General features: G+C 36.7%; 1 protein-coding gene across 1 annotated transcript; it reads left to right on the forward strand.

The window, feature by feature from the left end:
* The first annotated feature begins 7,564 nt into the window (after positions 1–7,564).
* Positions 7,565–8,494, forward strand: LOC100731842 (olfactory receptor 1N1-like). The gene has a single exon (XM_013153278.2). The coding sequence runs from the start codon at positions 7,652–7,654 to the stop codon at positions 8,492–8,494; it is 843 nt and encodes a 280-aa protein (XP_013008732.1). The 5' UTR covers positions 7,565–7,651.
* Positions 8,495–23,133: the final 14,639 nt, after the last annotated feature.

Consider the following 23,133-nt stretch of genomic DNA (forward strand, 5'->3'; position numbering starts at 1 on the left):
ATGATAGTATCAAGTTTGAAGACATAGGCAACTACTTTGAAGACAATAAGATTCACTAAGATACCCATTCTGGTTTGACTATTGTCTTCTTTGGAAGTCCTGTAATGTTTACAATGCCTAAGTTTTATTGGTCTTGTTCTCTACTGTTTTGTCCAACTTTATAATATCTAATAAGATAGACAATTCTTTTTAAGGAAACAAGGGACAACGTTGATAACCATTGTTGATAAACTTGTACTCTGTTCTACACCATGCGCTATGTCTATCCTTGGTATTGACTGACAGCTTTGTTTTGCCATATTTGACTGTATTCTTCCCCCCCCCCCAAAGAAAGTAATAAGCACTAAGGAGTAATAAAATCCAAGATGTGTAAATTTTGTTGTAAAAAAGAGAGGGAAAAAAAAAAAGAAAAAGAGCTCTAACGGATATAACAGCAAGTGTGTTTGGGGGTGTTAAATAGCTGACTTTATCAATGTTTTTGGAACATTGAACACAGCTGTTTGCAGTCTCCCTGTTTGAATGTCCACCTTGTGTTCTTTGATACTGTGATTTGAGGAACTATTTTCAAGAAAATAGTGTGTAATCTACTAGCAGGTAATTTCTTACTGTTATGGTGTTTTGTTTTGTTTTGTTTTGTTTTGTTTTGTTTTGTTTTGTTTTGTAGTTCTGTATTGCGTGTACCCTTACGCCGCTTTGGTTTGTTTTGTGTTTTTCTCTTTTTCCTCTTAAATAAAAAAAAAAAAAGAAAGAAAAAAAAAGAAAATAACCTCTAGCCCAGATTGATATACCCTGAAAATCTGTCTCTAGAAATTAATGGAGAAACAAGTTGCTTCCAAGACAAAGAAGAACTTGGGAAATACACGACCACCAATCAAACTCTACAGAGAATACTGCAGGGCATTCTAGAGAGAGAGAAAAGTACTAGGATTCCAGGAAAAGTGGCAGAGAGGCCTCAACAAATGGAGCAGAAAACAGAATGAAGAAGACAAGCAGACAACTGATGGCAAAAAAAGAGCATAACAGAAATGAGGCAGAGAAGGTTGGTTATAATCTCTAATATAGAAGGCCTTGACACACTAAATTTAAAAAAAGAACCACATGTAGATAGATCAGGAAGTAGGGTCCACCAAGAAGCTATTTTTAGGAAATATAATTAACATGAAAAAGAGTACATGGACTGAAAATCAAATGTGAGGAAACAATACTCTATGTGACAGAGAATCAGAGAATAATAGGGGCAAATAGACGAGTATTTGTGGATAGGTTGGAAAGACCGGATTTAATAGGTAAAGGAATACAATTAGAGACCAAGTCCAAGTGAGAGAAGGTTCAGTACCACTTAAGTAAATAGCAGGTTACCCCCCCAATTTAAAACCAAGGGTCTTGGTGAGACCCAAAAATGCACAGTGTACCCTGGGGAAGTGAAAGGGGAGGGAGAGTCTTAAAAAAGATGGCAGAAGATATTATTAATAGTGTATCAGAATTTAAAACCCACATTACTCACACCACTCTGCTTAGATAGATTTTATTCTTTTTTGATAGATTTTATTCTTTCCTAGTTTGTCTACTTGCATTAGATTTGAGGGCACAGACAGCTATCCCAAAAACATTAGGATACAGCACAGTAATCATTTTTAATTTCCTATTAACTTAACCTGGAACCCTATATGACTTATACTGTTTTATCATGACTGATCTTAGTTAAATCTGGTTTGTCTAATTGCTGTTTGGTATTGACAGATTTTATTTAACACTGAGATGATTGATAGTATCAAGTCTGAGAGTATAGGTAACTACACTGAAGATGATAAGATTCACTATGATTTACTTTCTGGTTTTGAAGTTTTATACTAATATGCAAAGTTCTGTTTTTATTAATATCGTTATATACTGATATATTCAATTGTACTGTGTCTGATGATATAGCCAATTCTATTGAAGATAACAAGAGACAACACAGGAACTATGGTAGAACTCCTTGTACAACAGTCTTATATGTCTTTTTCATTTCATGTGTTTATAGGAATATGTTTTGTTTTGTCTTGCTTTGTTTTGTTTCTCCCTCTAATATAGAAAGGATAGAAACACATGTTAAGATTTATGCATGTGTAGAACCTATAAACAGTTTATGAGAACTGATCTTATGACACATGATGAAATGAAGAAATACTTTGAAGAAAAAGAGACATTAAAGTACCCAGTGCTGATCCTGGAGTGTCATAATGTCAGACCCAGCAATAGTATTATTCTTTGTTCAGAGTGATATTAGCCTGCTTGGGTTTGTTCAATCTCAACATAATTGAAGATATGGATAACTACATGTATGTTAAAGTGTATAGGATTGATAACCATATTTATAAGTTTTTGTTGGATAGTTGAACATAACTGTTTGCAGTCTCACTGTTAGAATTCCCACTTTATATGTCCCACTTTTGTATTTTGAACAACTATTTATAAAAGGACAGTATAAATATTAACTAGTGATTTCTAACTGTTTATTTTTTCTCTGAACATATATATTATTTCTATCCATTTTCTGTTTTGTTTAGTCTTTCTTTAAATAAATTTTTTTAAAAGTGCTTGATTTCATGATTTATCACTGAAATATGAAATCAGTCCAGCAGGAGATGGGCATGCAAGAATGCACGTGCACACACATTACACACACACACACACACACACACGTATACACACACACTCCAAATGACAATAAAAAAGACTGACACCAAGTGTTATCAAGGATATGACAGGAGTGGAGCCCTCACATACTGCTGGTAGAAATTTAACTGGGAAATTCTGCCATTGCACGTCTAGGTTCACATGAAGCAGGCAGGAACGACATGGGGATCAAGAAACACGTACAAGAATGATCACTACAGTGGTATTGCTAATAGGCAAAAACCAGCTATTCCTTCAACAGTAGATTGCATGAGTAATGCACAGTATCATTGAATCATGGAGCAACTCATAATATTGGACACGAACAAAGTACCAAAACCCACAAAAAGCTGGATAATCACACCAGTGGGCAATTTGGAACAACATCCACAAAGAACAAAACAATACATTGGGTGTGATCACATTTACAAGAAGTTCAAAAGACATTAAGGCTAAATTAAATTGTTAGAAGGAGGAGAGTGATAATTTAACTTCCAGGAAGGAAAACAATGCTGATCAGCATGCACAAAAGTAGCTTCAGCCTTTGGCAAATTTCTATTTCTTGACCTGGAAAGTGATACTTAGGTGACTGTTTTATTTTAATTATACCATAACTGTAAACTTTTCATTAATCTATTTTTAGGAATTGGAATTTCCAGTTCTTATTTCATATAATTTGATTTTTTCCTTTCAGTGAAACCTTAAAATGTTTTCTTTTTCATGTATTTTTGCTAATTATTATTTTAATGGTATATATTTATGTATATAGTATAATCTGATACATGCACATAATATGTAATGATAAAATCAGAGTAATTAGAACTGCCATGTTTTTAAACATTTTTTGAAATTTTTAAATATAATTCTACATATTTGTGAGGTATGGTGTGAATTTTAAAACATGTCTGCAGTATGTATAAATAAAATCATGATCATTATCAATTTTATCTTCTTATCATTATATCTGGAGTCTTCAAGATCCTTTTTTCTACTCATAAAATATATAATAGATTTCTGATGACTTCTTGTGTTGTATGTTTATCCTTTGTACCTTTTTCTATGTGTTACTGCACTATTTAATTTTTAGTGCATATAATAAGATAACTACTATACAACAACAGGAATGTCTATCTCTGTTTCTATCACCCAAAAAGGCCTGACCCCCCAAAAAATGTTGTTATAGTTTGTGTTGAACCCATGTAGCAGCAAATCGTGTTTTGAATTTACACAAGGCTACTTATAGTCTTTACTAATTGTACTTAGTAATTAGTTATAGTTATGAAACATTCATTCTGTTGTGAAAAATAGTGTGTGTTTTATTACTGATTATCAGTATAGGATCTGCTGAGAAAATCTTGAGTGACATACACACCGTCCCAACTCCAAAAGTTCTGACCTCTGAAATCCAGCTGGCAAAATGAGTGTACAATGAAGGAACATCAGCCTGTGTAAGACAGCAGTGGACATGAAGGCCCTTCAGCTACAAGAATCCACATGAGTGAACCTAAAAGAACAGTGTTGAACAAAATCAGCAATTGAACAATACAAAGAAGTATCATTCCATTCACAAAAGACCTAACAGGCTAATCCAGAGTATACTGGTGGACATAAAAGAACTTATGGCAAAAACTACAAACTTAGGAAATGGTACCCAGTACTTACAAAGGGAGTTCTCTAAAGTGAGAAGACCAAATTATGATTGGAAAAAGGTACACACAGGGCTTCAAAAAGATGGAGTCCTTTACTATTTCAACTGAGCAGAAAGAAAATTGGCATTAAATTATCATTCATTTAAATAGTAGATATATTTAACAAAAAATGCATAAATCTAAAAATAGCACCTGCTCCAAGTATAGAATCTACATGTTAGTCTAATCTATGCTACCTGAGATTCCAGAGAATAAGAATGGCATTTGAAAGTAATGATCATGACCTCTGATCCATTTTATTTTTTACTTTTTATTTCTTTTCTGGAGCTACTACATTCTATACACGACGGCTGGGCTTTGATTAGAAATGCTGGACACCATGTCATGAAAGGGGCCTACACAGTGTGAGGGCTGACAAGGACAATGACAAAATCAGTCTGCAACTCATACAGAGAAAATTCAGGGACAGTGGCCCTGTGGATCCCAGACCTGGTCATCTGGATGGAGGAGCATCAGTGACACTGCTAGGACTCAAGGGGCCACAGTCCAGGGGGGACATCTGGTTATTGGACAACTGCCCCACTTTGTCTCTAACTAGCAGGACTGGGATTGGGTCCCAGGAGGCATGGCATATGAAAAGTCAGAGCTCCTATTGGCTCCTGTCCGGAGATGTCACCAAAACCCTGAGACTTACTCTATGCTGCTCCAAAAGATGTGAGAAGGCTCTAGGGCTCTGGCCATGTTTTCTTGGAGTTGACAACAGAGCAGCAAACTCAGTCTCCTTGGTGGCAGTGCCTTAGTCTGAGTCTAGCCAGTGTCTCCAGGTAAGGACTGAGGCATAGAGATGAAAAGGGAAAGCAGAATCTATCTAAGGCTCATTTACACACCTCTGCACACACACAGGAAGAGACAGAGAGAGACAGGGACAGAGAGAGGGAGAGGGAGAGGGAAGAGGAGAGGGAGAGGGAGAGACAGAGAGAAGTACATACAGCTTCTTTTCTCATTCTCCCAATTTCTTTCTCTCTCTCTCTCTCTCTCTCTCTCTCTCTCTCTCTCTCTCTCTCTCTCTGCCTATCATTTTTTGTCTCCTTCAGCTATTATTCAGGTGACTAGCAGTGTTTGAATTATTTCTCCCAATTTCTTTCTCTCTCTCTCTCTCTCTCTCTCTCTCTCTCTCTCTCTCTGCCTATCATTTTTTGTCTCCTTCAGCTATTATTCAGGTGACTAGCAGTGTTTGAATTATTTTCTTTACACTCTTTTGATGATCTCACTATGCACCTTTAACTCACATTAATAATGATTGGTAAGTGTCAGATCCCTGATGGTCCAGCCTGAGGTCATTCCCTTCCCTAAGTCCCCCATCAGATGTACGCAGCATCTGAACACTGAAAAATTTCAACTTATTCTCACTTCATGGGAATGTATTATGGTTCCCAAAATCACTGTCAACCACCATACCAGGTCTTCACCAATAATTAACTCCTGTATCCATTTATACCTTACCAGCTTCATTCACATCCCTTTCTTAAATAATCAAGCTGGTGAGTAACATTCATTCCCACTACAAAATTAATAATATTTGGCTCTAATAATTAAGTTATTTGACCAAGCTGATAACTTGCTTTCCAGATACCAAAACACATGTTTTCCCATTATAGCTCTGAATAGAACCAGAACCATTCAGAAGTGGTGGTGAAGATAATGGTGGCAGTGGTGGTGACATAGTAGTGGAGACAATGATCTTTACCTAATATTGGCAGTTCTCTATTCATAAATCCAACACTCAGACAGTAACTAAGACAAGACCATGAGTCCAGGTTACCTTCATTTTGCTAAAAATGCTAGTAATAATGAATGACACTTACTGAGCACTTACTATGTGACCACCTTGCTCTAAATATTTTGCAGTTGTTACTGAAGTTAATCCTCATAACAACCTTAAATAGTAAATTATTTTATTATCCCATTAAAATGGATAAAGAAAGTAAAGTCAAGGGAAGTCAAATGACTCTCAGGATCACATAAACAGTGGGGAAATTCTGTCAGACTCCAGAAGAAATGTTAACTTTTATTCTTTACACTAAACAAACTTGACATTAGCACATGCTGTACCAATGTTCATTTTCAGGATCTGTTTCTCTACACCAGCACACAGGGATGCTGGAATTATTCCTTTTATTGCACATCACAACTCATGAAGAAACTTCAGATGACATCAGCATTTGATTCCTTCAACAAACCCATCAGGTGAGATTGTTATTGTCTATGTGTTAAGAAAAAGAAGGCTCCCATGAGCAAGTAGTAACCAAACTTAAAAGGTATTTAAGGAACATAACTGGACAGCACATCGTCTAATGCTAACATTATACAGTGTCCCAGGTCAGATTTCATCAGATGCTACTAAAAATGACAGTTGTCACTGTTCTTCATGAACACCTGCTTTGCATGTGTATCACCTCAATAATAGCATCAAACCCCCAAATGTACACATGGTACAAGTGGAAAATGAAGATTCAGGGAGGGGAATTAATTTGCCTAGAGCAGAGTGAGAATAAAGAGCAAAAAGGAATTCCTATCCAGTTTCCAAGATACCAAAGTCCAGTTCTTAAACTATAGATGTTAGTGGTGATGTTCATGATAAAATGAAAAGGCATCCTTAATGATAAAAGTCTTTTCAGGTGCAACTTTCTCAAATACATATCAACTCATTACAGAGCACTGCCAGCACCCCTAGATATCCTTAAGTTTTAGCTGGTTCCTCCCTGAAGAATTTCTGTCATCCGTCTCAATCAAAACAGAGAGAGAAAGAGAGAGAGAGAGAGAGAGAGAGAGAGAGAGAGAGAGAGAGAGAGAACCCTTTGTAGTGTCTACTAAAATTTAGAAATTCATTACCCTGCAGTAATCTCTGCAGTAAGACAGTAGGTTGAAACAATTGTTCTAAGGGGATTTTTAAGGGAGTTAAACTTGAAGAGATATTCAAAGGTGAATCCTGGTTTTGCTTCGTTCAAACAATATATGAGGTAGGTTTTCACATGACAGAATCTAGAAATCCAAATAGCTTCCCATCCCCATGCTTCACCATGCAGTCCACACTCCTCTTATTTTTACGTATTTGCGAGTGGGCAGTTATAATCCATGGTCAGTCTCAATCACTTCCGCAAAGAAAAAATGACAAATCTTGGGCCCTATAATTTTTAAAACCTAGTTTATTTAACCAAGTTTTTCTGCTAATTCCTCTGCTTTATAAGGAAAATAGCAACCAAAGCAGACTCGCTGATTTCTTGCTCCTGGGCTTCTCTGAATACCCAGAGCAGCAGCCTCTCCTGTTCGGGCTCTTCCTGAGCATGCACCTGACCACCCTGCTGGGAAATATACTCATCATTCTGGCCATTGGCTCTGACCAGCACCTCCACACCCCCATGTACTTCTTCCTGGCCAACCTCTCCTTCATCGATACCTGCTTCACCTGCACCATCATCCCCAAGGTGCTGGTGAACATCCACACACAGCGCCACACCATCTCCCACACTGGGTGCCTTGTGCAGATGTACTTCTTCATGGCATTGGCCCTGCTGGATGACTTCCTGCTGGCTGTGATGGCATATGACCGCTATGTGGCCATCTGTCTTCCTCTACACTACACAGCAATCATGTGTCCTCAACGATGCCTGCTGCTGGTGGCCACATCCTTTTTCTGCTCCAACCTGCTGGCCTTTTCACTCACTTCGATGATGGCTCAGTTCTCCTTCTGTGCCTCCCACACCATCCCACACTTTTTCTGTGATGTAACCCCACTCCTCAAGCTCGCCTGTTCAGACACCCATACATTTCAGTTCATGATGTTTGCTGAAGCTGCCCTCTCAGGTGTGGTCCCTCTCACCTGTGTCCTGGTCTCTTATGCCCACATCATGCACACCATCCTCAGGATTCGCTCTGCTGGGGGAAAGCACAAGATATTCTCCACCTGTGGCTCTCACTTGACAGTGATCTCTCTTTTCTATGGAACAGTCTTTCTAGTGTATTTCCAGCCATCATCCTCCTATTCAGCAGACACTGGAATGGTGGCATCCATTGTATATACAATGGTCACCCCAATGTTGAACCCTTTTATCTACAGCCTAAGGAACAAAGACATGAAGCGAGCTTTGTGGAAACTCTTTAACTTAGGAAAGTACTGTACTGAATAAAGGGTACTTCCTCAAAATAGAAGCCCAGACTCTTGGAAATTTCTAATTGGATTCCTTGGTTGCAATTTATAAAGAACTTGAATTCAAAGCAGAATAAATGCTCAGTTTGCAAGCAAATTTAACAGACTGAGAATGCTTGAGTTGGCAGGATTAGAGTAGGACCAAGTAGCCAAGGAGAGTTGCATCCTGGAGAGATGCAGTGGCCAGGAATCTCTACAGGATGTCACAGTAAAAAAAAAAAAAAAATATGCCATACAACTTTAAATAGACAATTCAAAGCCATTGCAATACAGGCAAGAGATGGGAATTCGGTCTGAATATGAGTCCAAGGAAACAATGGTCAGGATGCTTTTAAAGTGGTGCAAAGAACATAGGTTATCTGTGTTTGCTAATTGGCTTTGCCAAAGGATAAATAAGTTTCTCATCTCTTTAAATCAGAAGAATTTGGAACAAAGCAATGTCTATGAAAATGTTAATTCTGCCCTTCCACGGAGCCTGGAAGACGGGACCACCAGCCTTGACAGTTCCTCTTCCAAAAGATGGCTCCCAGGATCTTGAGAAAGGAATTCCTGGGTTACAAAATGAGAAAGATCTTTCTGAAATCTTTTCAAAAAGAGACAGAAAAAGGAATTTATTAATGTAAGTTTTCTACTGTAAATGCTATAAAGAAAGTGAGGTTAAGGGGCTATAGTGAAGTGAAAGAGCTTCCAAAGTTTATTCAAATTTAGGGAATCGTTAAGTCACTCTTGATCAAAGGTGACTTAGTGAGTCAGAACAGCTGTCCAGAAAATTCAATCACAGAGCGAGATGCACATAAAATAACTATCTGACAACACTTAGGTTCTGAGAGGCAACCTGGTTAGCAGCTCAGTCCTGACTAAGAGGACCCTCCCAGGAACCAGAAATGCTGACAGGACCTGAAAGGGCCAAGCACTCTGAGCCTCAGGGCCTGTTTCGAGGTGCAGCTTTGAAAGCTGATCATTCCCAGGGATTTATCTCTGTAGGATAAAAGCTGAACTGAGAAGTTATACTTTTTACCGAGACTTAGCAAGACTTCTGGTAGAGAAAATCAAGTACAGATAGATCCAGGGACTGGTCCAAGCCACCTACCTGGGATCATATCTAAAGATTTCGGCAGTGTGTGATTATTAGTTAAAGAGACACCTCTCAGTTACAGTCCATTCCTATGTTAAAAGCCTTTCGTTTACACCCTGAGGAACAAAGACATGAAGGGGGCTTTGTGGAGACTACTTCCCTTGGGAAGACATTTCTGCACCGTAAAATGCCCTTCCATGCCCTCAATGCATGCATTCAAGGGAGGGTGGATACTTAACTTTAGAAGAAGAAACAAAAAAATGAAGAGTATGGCATGTCAGGGCTGGGCTAAAAGCAGCTAACCAACGACGGAGGTGTAGTCGTGAGAGGAAATGACTAGCGGTTGGTACAGGAATCACATGATTTGGTTGGTATATGTATCCAAGCACATTCAATCCAAAGACGGGGGGCACAAAAAGGGCAACAGACCAGATGGCTTCTGGGAGAAACCCTAGTAGGACCATGGAGTAGTATTACAAAGTCATCTCCAAGGACAAGAAATGCTTTAAAGAAAAAAGAAAAGCAAAAAAAAGTTCTGTAGAGACTAGAGAGATATCGTGACCTCCATCAAGACACTGAAGTTTTCATGTATTTATTTGCCATTTGTATTTCTTCATCTGAGAAGTGTGTATTCATCTCAGACGCCCATTTTTGAATTGGATCTTTGAATTTTGGGGGTCTGATTTTTTTTTAATTCTTTATATGTTTTAGACAGAAGGGACAGCTCACTAAGAATTTTTTCCCAGTTCGTGGGTTTTCTTTTCACTATGCTGGAGATTTCTTTTGACATGCAGAAACTTTTTAATAAGAGATGATCCCAGTTATTAATTCTGGGAAGTATTTCCCATGCAGTTTGAGTCCTGTTCAGGAATTCTCTACCTACCCCTATGCCTTCAAGGTTTTTACCCAATTTGTCTTCCAACAGATTGTTTCTGTTTTAATATTCAGATCTTTGGTCCATTTAGATTTTAATTTAGTACATGGTGATAGTTTTAGTTTTCAGCATATAGAGAGCCAGTTTTTCCAGCGCCATTTATTAAAGTCATTAATTGGAATGGTTTTATTCTGGGTTGTTTGATTTTATTGTCTGTGATGGTATGAACAGCTATTTTGAAGAAAACAAGACATCATAATAGCTAGTGCTGATTTAATATCATCTGATTTTGAAGTCCCATCAAGCTTTCATTCTTCTGTCTCCATCGGTTTTATCATGTTGTATCTTATTGGATTTTATATATGTGATACTATAAACAAAATTTTTATAGACAAGGAGATAAGATAGTAACCATTGTTCATTTTCTGTTAGTTGGTTCTAAATACCCTGTAATACTTTCATTCTCTTGAATGATTTTACACTGTCTTGTTATGTTTGATAGTATATGAAGGCATACTCAAATATTTCAAAGAAAGAGACACTATGGTAACTACTGTTATGTTGGGTTGTCTTGTGGTGAATCACTATGTTGTTTAAATTGTTCTATTTTGACCTATGTTGTTATGTCCTCTTTTATCTTAATCTCCTTCTTTTTTAATTTTTCTTTTTAATAAAAAAAAGACACTGAACTTCAGAATCAATTCTAAACCTGCTTTGAAAGAAATGCACTCTTACAAATTGGCCTCAACATGGAGCCCACGGCATAAAGTAGGAGATAGTATGTTTGGCCTGAAAGGTGAAGAATATTCTAGAAAAGAAACAAAGACATGCAAATAGTAAGTGGCTTATCTGAAAAACTTCTGTAATTAAAACTGAGATTCAGCCTACTATGGTGTTGCATGCCTGTAATTTCAGACTTGGGAGGCTGAAGCAGGAGAATCACTGTGAGTGGAAAGCCATATAGGTCTACATAGTGAGTTTAAGCCAAGCCTGAACTACATAGCAACAATCTGTCTCAAAGAAATAAAAATAAATAAAATAAAAACTGAGACTCAGGAAGACAGATTGATTAGTTATGACAACACTTTGTTCTTTATTTTCCAAATTCTAATTTACTTGTTTAACAGAAAATATTAACACTTGTATAATTAATTCTATACCAGAAGCATGTAAAATGATTCATATAACCGAAGTACCATATTCAAATGCCAAAAAAGACAATTTCTTCCAATATTTTAGGTTTTTAAATTATAATATGATGAAAGTCTTTACAAATAAACTATACATTTAAACTCCCAATTCAAAAGAAAGAAATGGATGCTTTCAGTTCATGATTAATCTGATCAAAATATTTCACAAACTATTAATCATTTATGTTCCAAACAACAGTCTATAAGTACTATTTCTTGATGTCCTCACCCTACTTTAGGTTCAAATATTGGCCTCAATATTTGTTAATATGTTCAGCAAAAAACAGTGCCATTTTGTTTGTTTCTTTTTGTTCTAAATTATTGTTTCAATAAATACATTAATTAATGTGTTTTCCAACTTGTTAACATAATTTGGTATGTTTTAGTGATGGACCATGTTACTAAGTTGTTTTATTTTAAAAATTTAAACTGTACTCTTCGTTATTTCTAGTGCAAAATTTCACCATTTTCCCCCCTTTCATTTTTTAAAATTTTTTGACATAAAAATTATTTCTTTATTAGTGCATGTTAATTTTACAAAGGATTTGTTTTAAACGTGATTTTCATATAGGTTTATAACATACTGGGGTCACACCCATCCCACAGGGCCCTCCCTGAAGCCCGCTCCATTCTCTTCTACTTGCCACTTTCATTGACACAAGAAAGTTTTAAACTAACATACAATAAACCACTAACCTTCTACCTTGTGACTCTTCTACAAATGTTAGAAAATTCTCACAGTGAATTTCTTTCATTTTTGTATAGTATGTTGTTCTTCACTATCACCTTTATCGATATATAATTCATATACCATAGAATTCATCTTTCTTTGTGTGTGTGTGTGTGTGTGTGTGTGCGCCCGTAATCAAACTCACAACCTCACACTTGCTCTGCAGGCACCGTGCTGCTGAACTATATCCCCAGCTCAAAATTCATCCTTTGAACATATACAGTTCAGTGGTTTTCCATATGAGGTGTGCTATTTTTGATGAAACGTGATACATGAATGGAATGTGAAAATATGAATTTTGGAATGATATCAGTGGTTCCCTTCTTTTATATCCCCTCTTACTTTTTGCAGGATTTTCTCTTCCTTTTCCTGTCACATAATTATTTAGAGATAGAAGCCCGACTATTTCTGAACTATCATCATACACACCGTGAGCATTTTCCCTTACAGAATTTCTTTCTAATGCTGCTTTTCCTCTGCCACACCTTTCCCTATTTTGTCTCACAAAGATTAAATCTAAAATTATCTACAGCAATTATTCTCATACCAGCCTCTTGTTTAATCACCTGGATGTAATTAACCTTTCTTCTGCACATATTCACCCTTCCCTTCTATCCTCATCCCCCAACATTCAGAAGGAGTAAAAGAAATAATACAGCCAGGCACAATGGAACACTTTTGATTCCAGATCCAAGGAAGCTGAAGCAGGAGGATTGTAAATTGGAGGCAAGACTGGGCAACTCACCATGATCCACAAAACTATTGAAACCAAGACAAAGTGGGCTGGGTGTGGCTGACATGCCTATAAGCTCAGCACTCGGGAGGGTGAGGTAGGAGGATCACTGCAAATTTGAGGCCAGCGTGGGCTACAAAACGAGTTCAAGACCATCCTGAATAGTGAAACCCTGTAACCTTGTCTCAAAAGGATATACACACACAAAAAGACAATTTGGTATTTGCACAAAGATATAGATATTTATAGGTACATAGATATATAGATATATAGATCAAGTGAATAGAATTGAGACTCCACAAATCCACACTTATGTTCATAATAAAGTTATGCTCTGACAGGGCACCAGGAAAACAGTGGGGAAAGCATTGTAAATACTGCTGAGGTAACTAGATAACTACATGTAAAAGAAGAAAGTTGGATGTTTGCCTCACCCCACATACAAAGTTAATACAAAATGATTAATGGATATAAATATGAGTTAGAACTACAAAACCTATAAAAAATTATAGAACATATTATTGTGACCTTAAAATCAGGCAATGGTTTTGTTTGATATGACACCAAAAGACAAATAACAATATACATAGATAGATAAAATGCCATCAAATGTAAAGACCTGGTGAATAAACAAATCACCAGAAAAGAGAAATGTAAGCAAATGCATGTGTGGTAAGAGATGCTGTACATTAGCTCACAAACTTAATTTGTTCCATGACTCTGGTGAACCTGGCTGCATTCATATTCGTGCAGGGAAGATGGCTGAGGTCACACTGGTCATCTGATGTGGAGTTTGGGAATGGAAGCAAAATTTTGCCAAATGCTTCTGTTCACAAACCAAATTGTTCCTGAGCAAAAGTATTCATGAACCGAAGTACAGTATTGCTATACTTAGAATACTGTTAAAGAACTTTTCCAACTCAACAATAAAGACACAAATAACCAAATTTAAAATGAGCAAAGTGGGCCAGGGTTTTAGCTAAGTGGCACAAGTGCCTACCAGGCAAACATGAGGTCATGTATTTGACCTCCCGTAACCAATTAATGAATAAATGAATAAAATGAGCAAAGCCAATTCCCAGAACCAAATAAAATAAAATAAGCAAAGCATTGAATGACATTCTTTCACAGAAAAAGTACAAGTGGCAGAGACAGGGGTGAGACTCAGAATGAATTATGTGCTTAGAATGTGCAATGCCCTGGGTTCAATCTTCAACACCAAAAAACAGTTAGCAGGGTCGGGGATTTAGGTCAGTGGCACAGCACCTGCCTGGCAAGTGTGAGGTCCTGAGCTCAATTCCCACCACCCCAGTGAAAACAGCAAACAAAAAATCAAAACTACTTAACTCCATGATGACATCTTTAATAAAAAAGAACAATAACAGGGTTGACAAGCACAGAAAACTCAAACTCCCTCCATTAGTGGAGAGACTGTCAATGGTTACTTCCAAGTCTCTGTAACTACCCTCTGTAACTATCAATCCGATATCAGTACATTGGCCCATTCTGGACATTTCATATAAATAGCATCAAGCAACATGTGATCTATCATGTCTGGTTCCTTCACTTAGCGTAAGGTTTTCAAGTATTCATTCATTTCGCAGCATATATCAGTGCTTCATTTTTTATTGCCAAGTATCATTGCACTGTATGGATGGATGTACAATAGCCCCCATCCATGGTTTCAGGTACTCATGGCCAACTGAAGCCCAAGAATATTAAATGGAAACTTTCATAGACAAGTTTAAATAACTTTTATTAACTATATTGTTATAACTTACATTTTATTATTAGCTACTGTTGTTAATCTCTTACTGCACTTAAAATTTATAAATTTAACTGTATCTTACTTCTCTATATGTGGGGAAGAAACATAGTATAAATAGGGTTTGCTAATATCTACTGCTACTATCTACTGTTTGCCAATCCTAGACTATGTCCTCTGCAGATAAGGGTACCTAACAAACCACATTTTCCTTATCCATTCTCACTTGGAGGACATTAAGTTTCTTTATGCTTCTTGGCTATCATAAATAATGCTATGAAAGCACACATGTTTCTTTTTTTTAGCTGAGTAAATTTTTTTAATTTAAAAAAAGATTAAGATAAAAGAGGACATAACAACACAAGTCAGAACAGAACAATTTAAGCAACATAGTGTTTCACCACAAGACAATTGGTCATAACAGTAGCTACCATAGTGTCTCTTTCCTTGAAATATTTGAGTATACCTTCATATATTATAGTATCAAACATAACAAGACAGTGTAAAACCATTCAAGAGAATGAAAGTATTGCAGGGTATTCAGAACCAACTAACAGAAAAAGAAAAATGGCTACTATATTATCTTCTTGTCTATAAAAAATTTTGTTTATACTATCACATATAATAAAATCCAATAAGATACAACATGATAAAACTGATGGAGAAAAAAGGACAAAAGCTTGGTGAGACTTCAAAACAAGATGATATTAAATCATCACTAGCTATTATAATGCCTTTTTTTCTTCAAAATAGCTGTTCATACCATCACAGGCAATAAAATCAAACAACCCTGTCATGGTTTATGTTTGTGTCCCCCAGGCCTCATGAGTTTGCATTGTTCATTTGTGATGGTTCATTGTCTAGCGCTTGGATTGATGGTGTCAGTGCTCCACCCACATAGGGGTGGAGCCAGGATGTGATGTAATGGCAGGAAGAAGGTGTGTCTTGCTTTTTGCTGGTTCCCCCTTGCTGTTGGCAGCCGCCATGAACTGCGGCCCAGCCATGCCTGCCTGTCTTGGAGCCAACTGAGTATGGACTGAAACCTCCAAAAACTGTAAGAAATAAACCTTTCCTTTCCCAACTTTGGGCTTCAGGTATTTTGTCTCAGCGACAATCATAAAGTAACTAAGACAAACCCAGAATAAAACCATTCCAACTAATGAATGAAAACATTATAAGGCTTCAAAGGAATGGGGAGTCATGATCACCACATACTTTTATGTATTCTTATCATTTCTTACACTAGGGAAGCTATTCTGTATTTATACATGTGAGTTTGATTTATTTCACTTGTGAATATGGTCTCAAGTTGCATCCATTTATTTATAAATATCTCAGTGTGATCCTTCTTTACAGCTGAGTAGTACTCCATTGTATAAAAATACCACAACTTTTTTATCCATTCCTCAGTTGATGGACACTTAGGTTGTTTCCAAGATCTGGCTATTACAAATTGTGCTGCTATAAACATGGGTGCACATATATCACTGTGGTATAATGTTTTCAGTGTTTCTGGGAATATGCCTAGAAGTGGAATAGCTGGATCAAATGGGACTTCCAATCCCAGCCTTTTGAGAAATTTCCAGACTGACCTCCACAATGGTTGCACCAGTCTACACTCCCACCAACAGTTCAGGAGAGTTCCTTTTTCCCCGCAGCCTCTCCAGCATTTGTTGTTGGTAGTTTTCTTGATCATGGCCATTCTTTCAGAAGTGAGATGGAATCTCAGTGTGGCTTTAATTCGCATTTCTCTAATGAGTAGTGATGATGAACATTTTTTCATGTACTTATTTGCCATTTGTATTTCTTCATCTGAGAACTATGTATTCATCTCAGATGCCCATTTTTGGATTGGATCTTTGAATTTTGGGGCTCTGATTTTTTGTAATTCTTTATGTTTTAGACAGAAATCGTTTGTCTGAGGCAGAGTTCACTAAGATTGTTTCCCAGTTTGTAGGTTTTCTTTTCACTATGCTAGAGATTTCTTTAGACATGCAGAAACTTTTCAATAAGACATGATCCTAGTTGTTGATTCTGGGAAGTATTTCCCATGCGGTTTGATTCCTGTTCATGAATTCTCTACCTACCCCTATGTCTTCAAGGTTTTTACCCAACTTGTCTTCCAATAGATTTAGTGTTCGTTTACACAAAAAGTTTGTTGCTCAATCAAAATATACAAAACACAAAAATTAAGAAAAAATGTATTGTCAAAGATGAAACAATAGGACCAGATTCAAAGATGGCTTAGATATCGTAACAGTTGGGAAAGTATTTTTAAAATATCTATTATGTATATTTTAAAGGATATCATAAAAGTTAATCTGCACAAAAAAATGAAGAATGCGAGGTCAGAAGTCTAATAAAATGCTAGAAATAAAAACATGAGAAATAATTATCTGGAAAGGTTATCCTCAGACTAGATAAAGCAGAAAAATAAGAGAATTTAAAAATGGCTCATTAGAAATAATCCAATATAGAAGCACAAAGAGGAAAAAAATGAAGCAAAAAAAAAATCTATGGGGCAATATAACATGGTACAACCTAAGTGAAGTTTAAATCCTAGAAGAAGAAAAGTGACAGACCATGACACACACAAAAAAAGATCTTTGAGTATATAATTCCTGAGAATTTCCCAAACTTATCAAGAGAATACATCAGAAGTATGCAATGCTCAAAGAATTCTCAAGGAAAAGCTTACATAGAACTTAAAAAGTTGTATTTTTTTAAAACACTGGGAAACCTTGAATATAACTAGCAATGTGCATCAGGGACTTGGGAAGGAGAAACAAGACTATTACATATAGACAAACAAAAATAATTGTAGATGTCTCATCAAAACCATGCAAGACAGAAAATAATGAAACAATGTCTTTAAAACACATGCACCAAAAATCTGTCAAGAACAAAAATAAGTTTCGAAAATGAGTATCAGGTAACGTTTCTCAGAGGAGCAGGCTCCTACTCCAGGAACTGCAGAGGTCCGCATGGACTGGGACGCTGAGCCAGCCCGCTTTTCAGCCCGGCATCTGCAAGCGCCTTGGGCTGCTGCTCGGTTTCGGGCTGCTGGACAGCAGAAGCAGCCTGCTGGTGCTGGTACTGGTCCCCTCCAAGCTGCAGAGACTCCCCACACACACACACACACAAACACACATACCCATGTCTTCCTGGCCAACGTCAACCTCGGCGATCTGCTGGCAGTCCTCTTTGGGGTATCTCATCTTCCTGTCCTGCCTGAGGAATGGCTGGATGTGGGGTGCGGTGGTCTGTGTGTGGAAGGAGTCTAGCAGCAGCCTCCCCGAGAAGAGGTCCAGTCTCAAATGTGTACGTGATGGATGCTGGCACTTACTGATAACACGGACTGCAGGAATGGACCACACATCCATTTTCGTATGCTCAGATGTGATTAGATGCACTTTGTCTTGTTTCTGTGCCACTGACTTACTAACAACAACAAAAGACTTTAAACAGCGAGGACCTACAAATTCATTGCCGCTAGAAGAACTGTAACATTATAAGAAGCAATCTTATTAAAACATGATCACACTTCAGCAGAGCTCCAGCCTCAATTCACACTTATTTCCTTTATCAGCAACTGTTACCAGATGCTTCCCCTCCTACAAGGCAGACTCTCCTGAGGAGAACAAATACTTAGAAAGCCACCTTCAAAACTAGAGAATAGCAAGCATGAAATCCACTTAATTGGGCCACAAACATAGCTCAGTGGTACACAGCCTGCCAGGCAAGCACAAGATCACAGTATCAGAAAAAATTGAAAAAAATAAAAAGAAATACACTTCATCTTGGCATCAGAATATTATCATTTTTCCATATGACAATTGTCCATATGACTAATTAGGAGTCATTACGTGATGAATGCTATGCAGATGTTGTCTTTAAGTCTTTTTGAGACATTAGCTATTGAAGATCTTTATTAATCAGTAACCGATTTATTTAGTTATTGGACTTTTTGTTTCAGAATCAGCTTAATGCTCCAGAAACTTAAAAGAGGGTTAGCTTTATCTTAATATTGGGTATATATGTGAGAATTCCATATTAACAACTTTGTTTAAAGAAAGATAAAATTGATTTTCAGGTTTTATCATTGTCTACAGAATAATTAATAATATATAAGAAATACGTTAGTTATTTTTGTAGTTATTATAGTTTCTATCACCTCTGAATAGAGAAATACAAATAACACATTATGTGAGTCTTTTATGTTTAATATAAATAATATAGAGTTGGTAGTGAAAATTATCAACTAACAAAAGTGTCAATATGATAAAAAAAACAATCATCTGTAGTCGTTAAAAGATTGGCTTTGCATGATCCTTAGTTTTATGAAGGCTTCATGTTTATAATACATTGTTTAATTTACTTACTTAGGCCTTGTAAGAAGAGAAATGATGACACCACTATAATCTTCTGCTTTACAAAAAGAAACTGAAGTCTAGTTGATAGTTGAAGAGCTCATTTGGGGGTACATTCCAAAGAAAACCTAAGGGATAAAATTAGCTCAAAAAAATCAGCAGAACTCTACTCTGGCACCTGAAGGAAAAGAACTTCGAACAAGTACTGTGGGTAAAAAAAAAAAAAATAGATTACCCTAGGAAACGATGATTCAGGATCGTTGTTCTGAAATTCCTTAAGAGAAACAGAATGAAGCACTTTTAACTTGGGATTACAAATGGTTTTTAAGCCCTCTGTAAATAGGTTTCCTCACCTAAGTTTCCTCAGAATGGAATGTATCACCTGTTGGCTGTACCACTTTAATTAACATAAATTTATAAAATGAATCAAAGTAGGATTTATCATGCCTGTAAGTTTGTGTCTCACCAAATAGGTAATAGCATTCATAATCATTTCTGCCCCAGTCTGGGTGGCACAGTCCTGTAATCCCAGCACTCAGGAGGCAGGAGGATCATTGCAAGCTTGAGACCAGCCTGGGCTACAAAGTGAGGCCCAAGGCCAGCCTAAACCCCATAGTGAGACTCTGTCTCAAAAGACAAAAAAATTAATCATGTTTGCCTCTTGACAGTTGTCTACAGAGAATAGAAATACTTTTCCCTATACAACCACCAGAAATCATGAATCTAGTTATACTCCAGTGTTGACAACTTGCAGGACTATCAGAAGACGTGAATTTCTTCCTCATCTAATCCCATTCCATATACCAGGAAGAAAATAATGATCCTTTAAGGGAAGACCCTTCCATAGTTTTTGCTCTGAAATGAGGAATTTACTGTGCGTTAGATACTTGATCCTGTATTTTCCATAACGGTTTCTCAAGAACACTGTAAGGTGGATATGGTATAATTTCAAAGAGGAAATGGAGACTCAGTTACCAATTTTTTGCTGTGTGGAGAAGCCAACACTGGAAACTAACTTAGTCTTTCTTGGTCCCTAAGCCTTTAATCTTTTTGTTAATGTTCAGTAGAGAAGTGTAGTTACTACACGAGAAGGAAATGTGCCTGGGAAAATTAGAATCTCTTTGGAGAAACAAGAGTAGACAGATGCCAATTCTACAGCATATTATAGAATCAAAGAAATGTTGCATGTACACTTAGAGCTGGGAATCTTCCTTAAACAGAATGTGGCTATGTTCTAATAAAATACGGCTCTTTGGTAATATGTATTTCAATCTGAAGATTATGTTACAAAAATGTAAATACACCAAGATATGTTCTCTCCTTTCTCTTCTGTGAGAAAAAAATGAGACGAGGCTGATTTTTTTTTATTTAAAGAGGAAAAAAAACAGAAAAAAGGGCAGAAATAATACAGAATTTCAGAAAAATAAACAATAAGAAATCACTAGTTGATAAGTTACATATTGTCATCTTAAAAATAGTTGCTCAGGGGCTGGGGATTTAGCTCAGCGGCATAAGCACCTGCCTTGAAAGCAGGGAGTCATGAGTTCGATTCCTGGTACCAATAAAAAGGAAAAAGTCAAAAAAAATAGTTGTTCAAGTTACAAAATTAAAGCATACAAAGTGACATTCAAATAATGACACTACAAACAGTTCTGATCAAAGATCCAACAAAAACTTAGTAATATGGTTCTCAGTCCTACACACTTGTTTTTTATCTTAAAGAGGGTAAAATTAAACATGACAAAACAGAACAACAGTTCATAAGGAAACAATTTAAAGAAATACAGATTTCAAAGGAAGTCCACTGGAGATCTTCACTGTCTATCTTGTCTCTAGTTTTCTTCCAAATAGTTGTCCCCATCTTCACACACGTTGAATACATACAGAATATTATAGAACTAATCAAATTATTACAGGATGATGAAGGTTTTTTAGGTCTTCAAGACCTGATTTTGGGGAAGTCAATAATGATTACCATAGTGTCTCTCATTCTCTTCATAGTAGCTGTCTTTATCTTTATATATGCTGAAATTGAACGTAAGAGACTAGACTAATATCACTCTGAACAGTGAATAATAGTATTGCTAGATTTTACATCATAATGCTATAGAATTAGCATTGGGTTTCTTAGTGTCTCTTCTTCTTCAGAGTATCTGTTCATTACAACCTGTATTATATAATCTGTTCCCGTGAATAACTTAGAAATTCTTCCCATGTGTGAATCTCTACATTTATATCTATCCTTTCTGTGTTTTAGGGAAAAACAGATCAAAACAAGACAACAAAACAAATTCCTAGAAAAACATGAAATGAAAAAGACATATAAGACCACAATCTACAGTAGTTACTATGCTTTCTCTTGTTATTTTCAATAGAATTGTCCACATCATCATGCATTATATAGTTAAGCATAGCATTACATAGCTATTTTTATAAAAACACAACTTTGAGGACATTGTAGGACTTGAAAGCAGTTAATAATCAAAACTGGAATGGATATCTTTTACATCTTGTCATCTTCAGAATAGTTGTCTCTACTCTTAGACTTGATACTATCAAGCATACCAACTTCAAATAAAATCAGTCAAGGCAAAATAGTGTCTAACAAACCAGCTTCAAATAAGATCAGTCATAGTAAGACAATGTAAGTAATACAGGGTTTCAGTTTAATTTAATAGGAAATTAAGGATAGTTACCATGATATAACCTGCTATTTTTGGGTTAGATGTCTGTGCCCTCAAATCTCATATGAGTAGACAGACCAGAACAAAATATAATCAAACTAAATAGAGCAATAAGACTACTGTGGCTTTTAAATCCTGATACACTTTTAACAATGTCCTTGGCCTTCTTTTTTAGGCTATTCCTCCCCTTTTCCTTTCTCAGGATGCTTTGTATATTTTGGGTTCCACTAGCTCCTTTAGTTTTTAGACTAGGGGGTCAACCTGTTATCTATCTAGTGTTGCTGAACCTTTTTACCCCTGAGCTTGATCTTGAGCTGTACTCCTTTACTTACTAAAGCCACAAGGTTTTCCTTCCTTCCAGCTGTGTAGTTCTATGCTGCCCAAAAGTGTTATGACTCTCCAACCTATCTGCAGTTGCTGGATGAGTTGTCCCTATTTCTCTCTGGTTTCCTGTTACATATAACATTGTTTTCTCATCTTTGACTCTCAGTTTATTAACCCTCTTTCAGGTTGAGTGTATTTCCTATTCAGAGCATCTCGATGGATCCTGCCTCCTAATTTACTCTGCCTGTGTTTCTTTTTTGTTAGTGTATCAAGGCTATCTGTATTAAAGATTATAGCTTACTGTCTCTGCCTCATTTCTGCTATTCTATCCTTCTGCTATTATTTATCCACTTCACTCCTTCATTCCACTGTCTGCCCTGTTCATTGAGGGCTCTCTTCCACTGTTGCTGGAATCCTCATATTTTTTCCTCTCTCTCTGGAATATCCTTCAGTATTTTTTGTAGGGTTGGGTTGGTGGCCATGAATGCCCACAGTTCCTCCTTGTCTTGGAAATATCTTGTTTCTCCATTAATTTGGAGAGAGAGTTTTTCTGGGTACATCAGTCTTGGTTGGGGGTTTATTTCTTTCAGGGCTTGGGCCATCCCCCCCAGGCTCTTCTCAACTTGAGAGTTTGTGTTGATAAGTCTGTCATTATTTTGGTAATTTTTCCTTTGTAGGTGATCTGCTTCTTTTCTCTGGATGCTTTTAATGCTTTTAATATTCTGTTCTTGTGGTGAATTTCTGGAATCTTGATTATTATATGTCTGGGTGTAGATCTGTTTTGGTTTTAGGTGGCTGGTGTTTTATATGCCTCATTTATCTGGATATCATTTTTTTTTCCTTTGCTTTGGAAGTTTTCCTTAATTATATCTGT

This window comes from Cavia porcellus, unplaced genomic scaffold (assembly GCF_034190915.1).
Source record: "Cavia porcellus strain 051 isolate PalLab524CR breed Dunkin Hartley unplaced genomic scaffold, mCavPor4.1 scaffold_1, whole genome shotgun sequence".
NCBI classification, from domain to species: Eukaryota; Metazoa; Chordata; class Mammalia; order Rodentia; family Caviidae; genus Cavia; species Cavia porcellus.